This window comes from Podarcis liolepis (genome assembly GCF_965112155.1).
Source record: "Podarcis liolepis genome assembly, chromosome: 8".
NCBI lineage: Eukaryota > Metazoa > Chordata > Lepidosauria > Squamata > Lacertidae > Podarcis > Podarcis liolepis.
This window is the reverse complement of record NC_139560.1, coordinates 21,297,755-21,311,124: the sequence shown is the minus strand read 5'-3', so window position 1 is coordinate 21,311,124 and position 13,370 is coordinate 21,297,755. Positions and strand designations below refer to the sequence as shown.

The following is a 13,370-nucleotide window of genomic DNA, read 5'->3' as shown; positions in this document are numbered from 1 at the left end:
AAATTATTTTATTCAAGACTTAAGGCAACAAAAAGTACATGACAGGCTCTAGCTTTTGTTTATGTGATGTATGTTCTCTTTCCAACTTCAGCACAGCCTTTCCCCTTTTTGCATCAATGATGAGTGTGGGAAAAGCCAGTATCTTAATGCTGCCAAGCTTAATTTTTCTTAAATTCAAAGGCATTAAAATTCAACGTTTAGGAAGAAGTAATCAGTATAAATTATACACAGTGGTTCATATTGTTCACCTTTTGTTACGTTTGTCTCTAATAATAAGATGACTTTTACAGAGAAAAAGAGCTGATCTCTCCCCCCTCCCTTCCTTCAAGACAGTGTTCCTTTTTGTTGTTTTTAGCTTAGTTGTGAAGATAATATTCCTGGCTTTGTTTGCTTCTCCCACTGAACAAAAGAATTAGTTTCAGCTCAATTCAAGCGGAGTTGAAAACATGTTTTACTTCATGGCTTTTTGAAAGGTACCCTAGAAAAGTTTTCCATGTCACTTGATTATCAGATTGAATACAATCCTTGCAAATTCTGAAAGTAGCACATCTCTGTCTAATAATGTTGTAGGTAGGTAAGCTAAAAACATGCAGGGAATATTAGATGCATGTGCTTTTTTTATTTAATAGAAAATTAAAGGCAAGTTATTCTCTTGGGATTTAAATATGTTATTAGTGGAAATATTTTCTATGCTTTTGGTGTCTTAGGAACCTGAAGAACAGAGTTTAGACAACAGTTCTCAAGTTAAGATGCTGTAAGATTTTGCCAGGTATTTGCTCTGTCCCACTTGCCACTTTCATAGCCTTTGAAATAAGTCTTAATTAGGTTCTATGTTTATGTACTTTTAAAAAGCGAGGGAGATAAAAGTGTGTTGCCCCATCTTATGTCTTCCGTCTCCCATTTGCTCTTAAGAGTAGAAATACCTGTGATATCCCAACCAGGTTTTTTCTGCTATCGCTGAAGCATAATCCCTTCTCTCTTTAGTATTTTACAATTATTTATCTTTATATTTCCACCAACTTCCCCTAATCAGCTATATACTTTTAACTAGTATTGGTTGCAGTTGAATGCTTTTTTCTGCAAAATATTTAAGAAGATTAATCTTTTTCAGTTAAAGCTGAAAAAATTGCTCTGCCCCTGATTCTCCCCTCTTCCCATCACCGCCATGTGGGAATACTGTGTGTGGCACCACATTAGGCATGATAACTAAGTCATACTCGTAACTGAAAGTAAACAGACTAAGGGTCTGTTGATTTCAAAGAGTATACTTGAAGTATAACTACTATTGGATACCACCCTAGGTTTTTCACATACTTCTGGTTTTCAGTGCTGGCATAAAATCTTTCTCAGTTCATCTTGGAATTGTGATTAAAACAGATGTCATGTGATTCTCTACTCCAGTAGGATACCTAAGGTCACTTTGTTCTATTATGCCGTGAGTTTGTTTCATGATCTGATCCTAAGACTCCATGCTTTATCACTTCATATTGGGAAAGATGTTTAGTTCAGCAGATCATGATGTTCCACCAGTATGATTATTAGGTTGTTTTTATTATTAGGTTGTGCCTTTCAGACACAGGCAAGCCATGTGCCTTCCTTTGGATGTTGCTCTTTGAATTGGTGAGGGATAAAGAGTGCTGCAATCTTTCTTAGAAAAGGTTTTTAATGTGTTTTCTGAGCTTTGTTGAATAAAAAGTAAAAAGAGTAAAAAATGGTTTGGCATTAAGAAATACTTTATATAGGCAGAAATCTTTTACTATTAAAGCTGAAAAGAAGAGAGAGAAACAGTTTTGCATCTTCTTATCTTCAGCATCACATCAGTATTGTTATTTTTCATTTGAACATTTGTATTCAGTTTTATAATATATTGTTTTAACAAGATGTCAGTCCGTTTTGTATTTGCAGTTGTAATATAATGTGTTTATCACTGTAGTATAGAATATCTCTTTCCAATCATCAACTGCTTGCCTCATTTTAAAATACTGGATTCATGGTACGTTGTACAAAAAATGGTTTGTTTAAACCAGGGACGTCCACTCCCAAGAGACTGCGATCTACCCCTTTTTTGGGTGGGTGGGGAGTTTCAGGCCAAATTTGTTGAGCTTTTTTTAGGGAGGACAGTTCCATTTTGGGGGGGGGGGTCTGGCAAAAGTAAAGGGGAAACAGGATTAGTCACTCACCAAAAGATCACCTCACTGCCTCAACTTCATCTTCTGTTCCGGTGGTCATGCAAAAATGGAGGGTGGGGCCGGATGCTCTTAGAGCGGCAAAAGCAAAGGAAAAGGAGCCAGCAATTGACCAGAACCTCCCAGGAATCGACCAGTTGGACATCCTTGGTTTAAACCATTTATTGTGCAAAATTCAGAACTGGAGAAGATGGAATTGCATCTATTCCAACCTCTCAGATGTTTCTAACCAAATAAACAAGAGGGATAGCTCAGTAGGTAGAGCATTAATCTCAGGGTTGTGGGTTTGAGCCCCACTTTGGGTGAAAGATTCCTGCATTGCAGGGGGTTGGACTAGATGACCCTCGTGGTCCCTTCCAACTTTAGAATTCTATGATTCTGTGAAATAAATGACTAGCCAACAGCAGATTGACAGAATTCCATTTCTCCTCTGGCCCCTGCTAGACCCTTATGCTAGATAAAGAGGGGGAAACTCCTATCCCTGCATTGAATTTCATGTGTCTTTCTGCCTGCAATTCCTTGTCACCTATAGTTGCCATGCTAGTGCTTAAATATAAGGCGTATCTGGTCCATCCATCCATCTGCCATAAAGCAAGAAGCTAATCATGTACATTGTGGAATTGAGTTTGATGGAGAGTCATATGCAATAAGCCTCCCAACTTACACAATTAAAATGTGGCTAGTAAAAACATAGGTGTTGTCTAGCTTATTAGGTTATAACATAAAGCTCTCTCTCTCTCTCCCCCCCCCCTTTTCTTTTAGTGATGTGGATCAATTGTCTGTAAAAGATCTCTACCATTTCAGGAAAATCGCAAGAAGCAATACTGATGAAATGGACTCAAGGATGCGAGATACAGGGAATGATAGTGCCAGCACTGCTCCGAGGAGCACAGAGGAGTCTCTTTCGGAAGATGTGTTCACTGAATCAGAACTCTCTCCAATAAGGGAGGAGCTTGTTTCTTCGGATGAACTTCGGCAAGACAAATCCTCTGGAGCCTCATCAGAATCTGTCCAAACAGTAAATCAGACTGCCACAGAACATGTAACAGCAATTTCAGACTCTGCCAATGTACTTGGTAACGTAAACTCCAGTCTAGAACATCCTTTGAATGACGGCAGCACGTCTGTTAGCGATACTGTGGGTTCAGAATCGGCAGACACAACACTAAAAGAAGTACAAGACACTGTAGAGGGAACTACTGCTGATGCTCAAGAGACACCACATGGCACAGATCAGGAAAATGTACCAGAAGGTGAGGAGTGTTTGCATTCTGAAGAAAATGATTCTAAAAGGGATGCTACAAATAAGGGGCAACTTGTGAAAGAGCCAACTCAAGATTCTGAGACAGATATTGATATGCTGCGGAAACTTTGGAAGAGCCATACTATGCAACAAACTAAACAACAAAGGGACAACATGCACCAAGATGCACATAAGGAAATGAAGCACAAAGTAGCAATAGCTGATGGAACAATAGAAGGTAAGTAAGTAAATATTAGAGTATAATATGTATATATTTTTAGCAGTGGTGTGGCTGGAAAATATAGCCCATTCCTATACCAGCTTAGTCCACTGACAGATGAAGAGAAGTAGTTGTCATAGCTGGAAGAATTACTTACATTAAAGATGATTAAATATAAATTTGCATCATAAGTTTGTCTTTATTATTAAAAAATAAATAAATGAACACAAAGTAGTTTTTTTAGCATCTTATTTCAGGTAACCTTATCACACATCATTGAATAGCTCCCGTTGTTAGTGATAAAACGTGTCTTGGAAGTATTTACCACGTTTGCATTCAGAACACAGTTTGTAGATTATGAGCAACAGGTATGCCAGTTAAGGAAACATTTAGCATTTTTCTCATGTAACATTCTTTGCATGAAACACTTGGGGATCCTTTAATAGAAAGATGGAAGAGAAATGCTTTAAATACATTAATTTTCTGAGAACAACAAATAGCTTTATCTAACATGGATTTTCCCACAGACATCTGGTTGGCCATTGTGAGAACAGGGTGCTGGACTAGAAGGGCCACTGGCCTGATCCTGCAGGCTCCGTTTATATTCTTATGATCCCTGACCAATGGTCATGCTGACTGGGGATGATGAGAATTGGAGTCCAACAACATGTAGAGGCCACCAAGTTTCCCACTGCTAATAGAAGATACTGTTATGTGCAGTGGGACCCTTAAGATTTATAACCATTTTGTTTCAGACGCAACAGTCACTTACTTGTTTTTGCCTAGCCATACTAGACAATAAAAATCCTAAATAAAAAAGCCGTACTAGAATAAAAGGCCATGCTAGACAATAAAAGGCCATACTAGAATAAAAGTCTCGACCTAAGTAGATAAAGTCAACTATTTATGATGGTGTAAAATCCATATCCACAACAATAATGAAAGCAGTAGCAAAAAGGTAATTCATTGGCCTAGCCAAAATATGTATTTACATGCAAAGCTGTTGAACATCTGTATCTCCAATGGAAAGGAATGCCATAAGAGAGAAGATGTTGCCCTGTGTCATCATACTACTGTGGCTTTTGATGGAATTACAACCAGGCCATCTCCTGCAGCCCTTAAGGCCTGATCTGGTAGTGAGAAAGATGCTCTTTCAGGTACTTGGATTCCAATCTATATTGGGCTTAGACACCAGTCAGTTTTCAAAGGTTAGTTTTGGAAGAATGAAAGTGTACACAGAGATAAAGTAATGAGGACAGTTCAGATAGAGAAGGAAAGCATTTAAAGGAGTTTCAATAGATGGAATGGGGAATCCTGTGAAAAGGGAGGGGGGAAAGTATTTAAAAAGACAGACAGCAGATTTCAGGATACAGTACAAAGTGTTTGTAAGAAAAGAACACTGAGAAACTCAAGACACAATAAGAAATTAACCAGGATTTTAGTTGCACAGATGAGGAGAAAATGACTATTGGGTGAGTTCAAGCTATGAGAAAAGAGAGCAACTGGAAAGGGTATACATATTTTTTGACTGAATGCAATTACCACAGGAACTGGAAGGGCACATTTAGGGGGAGAGGGGTTATCCAGCATGCAATTGCATAAAAGCAGAGAGATTTATAAGTTGTTGGCATCAGTCTGACTCAAGATACAATGGAGTGTGCCTCTGGGGGTGAAGTCAAACCACTGGAGAATCACAGCACCTACTGTGGCTGCACAGACCAGTAACTCATAACTGCTGCCTCCCATGTTGCTTTTGCTGCATTAGTAAACTACCTGATCAAACTTCCCAAGAAAGATCTGACATTTAATATCGTCTTTAATGAAAGGTTCTCTAACGAAGGAGAAGAGAAGACATCGATTACACAAGTTCTTATGTCTCAGAGTTGGCAAGCCAATGAGAAAAACATTTGTATCACAGGCAAGTGCATCCATGCAACAGTATGCACAGAGAGATAAGAAACATGAGTACTGGTTTGCTGTGCCGCAAGAAAGGTAAGATGGGAACGCTTTTCTGTAAATATAGCCATCATAAAGGAGTGCCTTGTCACTTTTCAGCTTAACAATTGCTGCTTTCTTTCAGTATACCAAACTATTTTTCTACCAAACTCTGAAAGTCTTCAGCTCATAGGAGCCAGCTTGTAGGGGCCGAGGTCCATTTGACCCCTCCAATAAAATATTTGAGGGGGCCACCCCCGAAAAAGTTAATGGGCCTTGCCATTAAAATGGTGTGTGTGCACCACATCTTGTGACCGATTATGCGAGGCAGGGCTTACTTGGGCTTCCCCAATATTATTGATGCCTGAGAAAGACACGCATTCTTAATTTATGGACTTCACTGTCGCAAGTTGTGCTGATGGCTTAAAATTTGTTTAGGGAAATTCATGGATAAAGCTTTCAGTGGCGACTAGTCAATATGCCTGTAAACAATTGAAAGATAGCTCTTGATACCTAGTTTTATTTAGGGATGAGTGAGGAAAGAATGAAGTACAATACAATAGTTTTCCAGAAAAAATAGAAGTCCCTTTTTATGCTTCTGAGTTATTGTATTCTAAGTTTTCATTGGAATACATTATTAAAAATTGTAATGAACATTCACTCAGGTTCTTTCTTTTCAAAGAGAATAGTGTATAAGCAACAGTGGAAAGGTATTTGGAAGAAATTTGAAACATGTATAGGTCTTTGTAAGTTTGAAAGTTCAGTAACTACTTTTCTCTTTTGCTCTCTGAAAGGACTGAGCATCTGTATGCCTTTTTTGTTCAGTGGAGTCCAGAAATATATACAGATACAGAGGAGATAAGTAGAGAGCCTGGGTTTATGGTTGTAAAAAAATTTGAGTCTGAAGCCAGTGAAGATTCAATTAATGAAGCAGCTGCTAAGGAGTGGGAGGTAAGTGATTTTAAAGATTCCTTAAAGACTGGAAGACCTAGCTTTTGTTTGAAAGATTTCAACTTTCTATATGAAGAATGTCCATGAGGAAAATATAAATTAGATGTTTTTTAATGCAATCTCTATTTTTAGGGTGCATTTTGAGCCAAACTACTGTTACATGCAGGTGTGTATATAACATGTAGTCTGACTCTGTTTAAATTGGAAAAGCCATTTTGGAGAGAGGTAATTTGCAATCGGAGAAGGGAAAGCGTAAAACATTTTCCTTATCAGACTTTCATTCCCAGCAGCTTTTCTTCTCCATGAATTGCAAGCTTGTTGAGAAGGAATTGAGCCCACCCCACACTATTTTACTTATCTCAATCACTTCCCACTCCTCACCTTGCTTCTTTTCCCAGTTTGAAAAGTTCCGTCAGATTACCATTACATTTGTTCATTGCTAAAGAAACCGATGAGCTTTTGGCTCAAACAGTTGCTACCTTGCAAAAGATATATGCAGTTTTGTACTGTTTTGCGAAAGGAAAAATAGACCTGCATGTTAATTTGTACATGTAATAAACCAAATGTTCGTGTTGCCCGGGCATAGTTTCTAGTATAATGTATGTATGTATTTATGTACATACGCTCAACATGTTATTTTAGTTGTGTGCTGGTGTCCTAAACACACGCACTTATGTACTCCATAATATTATGTGACTCGGTGTACGCTTGTTGTGCTCATGAAGACTTGCTTGGTTCATCTTTTGTAGATGTTGTAGATGTTCCAGTTGCTGGTCTTGATTCTAAACGTTACAGTGTGTTACTCCTGGATTTGAATCAGAATCTGCTGTATTTTTTTATTAGTTACAAAATCAAGACAGGAAAATAGGAGTGAATCTTAATGTGACATCTGTGCAGAAACAGATTACATATAAATTTAAGCACCTCTGGAATAGAAAACAATGAATTCTGCTTTATTGATTCTTTATTTAATGTACATTTGTTTTTCAGTATTTTGATATTGCCATTTTATGAATCTAAAATAGACTTAAAATAAAATTTCCATATAATAGGTATATAGTTATATACTTTTTGTTATGGGAATTCAGTGATTACTGAGAGCGTTTCATGAATATCCTAACAAAAGTCAGTTTGCAAAGGTTAATGCTTTTAGTCCATTCACTTTCTTTTCTGAGAGTTCAGAATCTCGTATTAGCAGTCTTTTGAGATTCATTTTAAAGTGAAGGAGCTTAAAAAGCAGAGGAAGTTATGGTTTGGACATTGAAATAATGAAAACTGAGTTGCTCTCTTGGAACACAAGTGACCATTGTTATATCCATTTTTAGTATACTCTGCTGTTCTTACAGGAGCTTTCAGGACAAAGATTCCTGAAGTCAACCATTTCATGACTTTCTTGCCAGCAGTAGGTTATTGCTACTGGAAGAGTATGCCTATCTTTGATTTAGTCTGTGGAGTGAAACAGCAATATTAATTCCCTAGTGTGTGTGGGCAGTCTGTAAGTTACCTGCTCAGATATTGCTGGTGTACAGCTGTGGATTGTTGAGAGAAAAAGATGCAGAAAAGCCTAGTGATGATCCTTTGCGTATCTGGTGTTAAAGGTAGAAACAGTTGAACAGTATTGTTGATGATAGACATTTTAATGCCTCTGTTATTCTTTAAGTGTTTTATGGGGTTTGGAGGTTTTGTGGGGGGGGGGGTTCTGGTCTGGTTTTTTAAATTAAACTTATTCTAGAAAAAAAAGGTCTGCTTTCAGCTATGATGTCAGCAACATACAGTTCTGGGCTAAATGATTTTGATGTACAGAACATTGGTTTTCTGGTCCCCAACTTTACCATTTACTGCTCAGTATATCAAGTCCATAGTTTATCTTGTAAATTCACCAAATTTACACTTCAGCACTTTCCAGATGGAAAAAAGGAAGAAAGACTTTAGTGATATATAACATTGATCAAAGCAGCATTTTACCCCTATAGAAAGGTACCAAATTACATCTTTACCATCTCTGGCTGCATTCCCACGCACACTCACTGGAGTAAGCCTCTCTAAACACATGCATAGGTTTGTACTGTCAAGTCTTTTTTAAAAAATAGGAATTCAACTGGAGTGCTTACTGCCGTTTGTAAGAGTGTGATTTGTTAGTTTAACAGTTAGGTTTGTGTGTGATATACATACAGTAACACAAACATTTTTTAAAAAAAAATCAGTTTTGTGTAAGACAATTAACAAATGTGCATGCATTGCCTACTTCAACACAAAACTACTAATACATGATGCTGGTGGGTGAGGTAAATAGTAAAAAGGTGAATGACTGTAAGCTTGTTGGAATAGTCTTTCCCATGCAAATACCTGTTCAGATTGTTTTCTGTTTAACATCAGATGCGATATATTTTTCTACATAGGAGGAGCCATTAACTTATGGACTGCCCCTCCTGCCAGCACAATACAGCTTCTCTCTCTCTTTTTAAAATTATTAAATTTTCCATTTTAACAATCCAATCAAACCACATAATATTTTCTGAATTATACATATTATTCAATAATCAAACAATTCAAACATTATGCCAAATTAGAAAAATGATTCGGGGGCGCTTCACCGTGCTCCGAGGTTGGTATACAACAATACAACTTCTCTCAATACAACCCTTGAGAGAAGGTCACCTGCATTACAGTTTCTAGCACAGGCCCTCCAGTTCCAGTAACACCTGCACCCTAACCTAAAAATAAATAAATAACCTGCAAAAGGTATTTCTAAGCTGCAGTAGAATAAATCTTCTTGACCTGTGTCCAGTTCTATTGGAAGCTGTTTCAAAGAAACCACATCCTGTATTGATACAAATAGCAGGTGCAATGCTTATTGAAAATATTAGGATTTGGATGCTTTCCAATATTTGGACTAATTCCTGTTACTAATAAACCGTGAAACTTTTCCCCACCTTTCTTTAATAAGCCTTGAAATAAGATCCTGCAGTCTCTAAATACTGTTTTTAGTTTGTTCTCTTTACATTCATCTTCATGGCTATGAGAATTCAAATGCTCTGCAAGCCTCCCTGCTTGTTATGTCAAAGTTAAAGCTATCAAGGTCAAAATAACTTTTGACAAGAGGCAGGATTTATTTATTTATTTGAATGTGCATGGGTAGTTGTAAACCATTCATTGTCGTATATCAATTTTGAGGGCAAAATTGACATTTAAAAAGAGTGTAAGCCTTGTAAGATGACATGTTGTCATAACAGTCAACTTCATATTATTGCTCTCCTTAGGTGTACTGCTACATATGATTGTGTTTGCGAGAGACAAATCAAATACTTTTTTCATACTGTGCTGATTTAAATATTCCTATACAACACCTGGCAGAACTGTCACCTGACAGCAGCCATTATATCAACCTCCCTCAACAGCCACTTTGCAGTACCTATTATATCAGGCTGTGATAGAGGTCAGAAGAGAAGGGGTGCAGGTGGTCTCTCCTGGTGCAGTTGAGAGGCCGCCAACTTTTGGTATCTCCTCTTCAACTTTTTTCACTCCAGCTGGTCATTAGAAGAATTTGAAACTACAGTACTGTAAAAACTAAGTTCTTGGTTTCTTCCTCTCTGTTTGTGTTCCTTTTTTAGTGATTCTTCCTAACAACTTTGCTACCTATCCTGTATCAAGGGATACATGAATCATTTCAAGGCAAAATACATGAATCATTTCAAGGTGCATTGCACACAGCTGAAATAATTTGGCATCTGTAATCCTGAACTAGCTTTTGTAACAAACTAGAACAAAATAACTTCCCTCAGAGGCCCATATGTTATCATCGATTTGAGATTAGCCATGTTGAAATATGCAACATGATGTTTTTGTAAAAACAACTTAGGTTTTGTAAATATAGACTACTAACACTAGTGGAACATTAGTATGTGGCTCTTGCCTGTAACCTGATGATAGAAGTTACCTTTACATAAGAAGATAAGAGCCCTGCTGATTCAGATCAAAGGTCCATCTAGTCCAGCAACCTGTTCTCACACCAGATACCCATGGAAAGCCCAGAATCACAAATAGTGTTCTCATCAACTGGTATTCAAAAGCACTTCATTTCTGACAGTGGAGATAAAATATAGCCAGCCTTCATGACTTTGTTTAATCTTCTTTTAAACAAAGAAGGCCAATAGATATAGATATGGTAAATAAAATACCATATATACTCGAGTATGAGCCGACTTTTTCAGCACTTTTTTATACTGAAAATGTCCCCTTGGCTTATACTTGAGTGAGGGTCCTTTCGGGCTGCTCCTTCCTCCTCCTCCGCCTTTGCCGCTGTTGGTGGAGGAGGAGGAACGAGCAGCCCTTTTGGGCTGCTTGTTATTCCTCTGCTGCTGCCGCCACCACCAGGTTTGTGGTGTGGTGAACCGGCTTATACTTGAGTCAATAAGTTTTCCCAGTTTTTGGTGCTAAAATTAGGTGCCTCGGTTTATATTCGGGTCAGCTTATACTCAAGTATATATGGTAAGTTGTGGGCCATCACTGCATCTTGTGAGAGTGAATTCTTAACTCCCTAGCTCAGGGTTGCCAAACCTTTTGGACTAGTAGGGACATTTCCATTTTCCGAGTGTACTGGGAGTGCCAGTCCCATACTCACTGCCATGGGGAAGAAGTGGCATAATGCAGGATGGCTCCGATAGGCAGTGTGGCATAACACAGAAATGGAGAGACAGACACCCCCAACAACTTTATTCTTCACAAGGGAAGTCAGCTATGTCTTGTTGACTTGGTTATGGGGAACACACACAGTGATGCTGTTGCTATCCAATAACAGCCTGTTTGCACCACATGCACCTTTTAGCTTTTTCTGTCATCCTTCCAATTTTGAATTCATTGTACAGATGATGCTTTCCAGTCAGGATTGTCTGACAGGAAGGTGATCAGGTTTTTCCATCTAATCTTCATCTACAAAGCCAGCAAAATACCTGCCAAGATGGGTGTGTAGAGGAAAAGCCTGTATATTGCAGGACCTCAGGCCAGCTAGGAAAAGTCTATAACTCTCTGCCTCTGAGGAATGATTGTGAAATGTAAGGGGTGTGTGGCAGACCAGAGCATAGCACGTCTCGTCTCTTCTCTCCACGTGCAACAGAGGGAAAGGAGGAGAAATATACATATTTTCCACATAGCAACCAAAGCTAATTTATGTGAGTAGGTTTGTCATTGCACAGTTTAAATTATTTCATATGAAATAAAGAAATGTACCTAGGGAATTGGCTGCAGTGCAAAGGTTTGAGTTTTGTGGTGACTTAAATGCTTTGTTCACCTGTCTATATTTCTCACCCTGTCCAGCAGTCTGGGGAAACCCCAGCTGCAGATGAAACGTATTGGGTGGCATCAGACAATTCTTAATTTTTGGCCTAACTGTTGTTGTAAGGCCAAAATGCGATTCATTTCCGTGAACAAAGAACATGATACATTGTTTAAATAGGGTTTTTGTATAAAATCTGTGCTGCTCGTGTAATAATTTTTTTATCTGTACAAATCTTGCTTGTGCCCCTTCAACTAGACATCTTTATAAACATTATTGTGATGTGGGAAGGTACACTTCCTATGCTACGTGATTCTTTTTCAAGGCTTATGCAGGCATATTATCACTTTCTTCCTAGATGTTTAAGCTAGAGTAATGAGAACTCTGTGAAATTGCTACTTTGTGAAACATGTTTGTAGTACTATTATATGTCACCGCATACACAGACTGTATACTGCATATACAATCAGTTTGCATGGGGTATACTGTGTGTGTCTGTGAGACTGAGTTACAGGGTGTGCATAATATACATGTTTGTGTCTGTAATACTTTACTTCTAGTCTCAGGTGCCCAAGGATTCCCCCCTCTCAAAATATTTCAAAATGTTAATAGTGATGGCACTGTTACTTCCATTTACACCTGAGAAACCTGGGGTTCAGGTTATCCCATGAGACACAGCCCAGTTGTCTACCTACATGCATAGAACTCCCTCTTTCCCTTTTGATACTTTTCAACTACACAACTGTATCAGACAGAACAGCTGAGATGGTTGGCTAGCATACTTTCAGCAATGTGTGTTATTTAAAAGCATATTTTTCTGCAAAGATTTAAGTGCAAAATGTCAATCAGATATCTTCCAGAAAAGTTGTGATTATACACACAAAAAAGAACAAGTGTAGCTTATTAAAATTAGTTAACTGAAACAAATGGCAGTTTTTATTTTATATATTTAATTGTGGGTTAACACTGTTCTTGAAGAGATACAGTTCTGTTTTGACATAATTCTTACTAGATTCTAAAATGCTGTTCTGTCTCTTTAAACTATTCAGCCTTTTGAGCACTTTAGTGCACTACAACCTCCCTTGAATACAGAAACATTCCTGTTGTTCATTCACCAGGCAAGACACACCCCAGTGGATGCATACTATTCACCGATTAGCTTTCTGTCCTGTCAGTCAGTTGTCTGTGACTAGCACGTTATTCTGTCTTCTAGCAAGACTCTTCTGTGCCTGGAATTGAAAGCAGGTAGAGAGAATGTTGTGTGGAAATCCTTCTGTAAAGCTAAAATTGCTTTAATTTATTTTTCCAAGGGAAATGATTCGTTTCTGGTATGGCAAGAAAGGAAGAAAGCACCATTCAATGAAAAATAAATATACCCTGGTAATTCCTTTGAGAAATATTTTATTGATGTTTTGGCCGTCATTTTGATGATGATACCATGGCAAACTAGCAGTAGTTCCTGCTTTATTAATTCTAAGATTACCTGCAGAATTTTAAATTTTAGATAATTGTTGCCTTGCAAAGATACTGTAATTCTGAACAGTACAATATTTACTTAATAGT

The 13,370-nt window shown here is 37.9% G+C and overlaps 1 protein-coding gene across 15 annotated transcripts in view; it reads left to right on the top strand.

Annotated features, from left to right (window-relative positions):
- Window positions 1-13,370, top strand: part of OXR1 (oxidation resistance 1) — a 236,097-nt gene that overhangs the window by 202,502 nt on the left and 20,225 nt on the right. For 9 of the 15 annotated variants that reach the window (XM_083516645.1, XM_083516641.1, XM_083516644.1 and 6 more), the window contains 3 exons: window positions 2,949-3,667; window positions 5,476-5,641; window positions 6,379-6,535. In XM_083516645.1, coding sequence (XP_083372771.1) covers window positions 2,949-3,667; window positions 5,476-5,641; window positions 6,379-6,535 — 1,042 coding nt within the window. Of the gene's footprint in view, window positions 1-2,948; window positions 3,668-5,475; window positions 5,642-6,378; window positions 6,536-13,026; window positions 13,188-13,370 lie in introns of those variants that run through there. The other 6 variants (XM_083516647.1, XM_083516642.1, XM_083516637.1 and 3 more) reach the window with 3 other exon arrangements.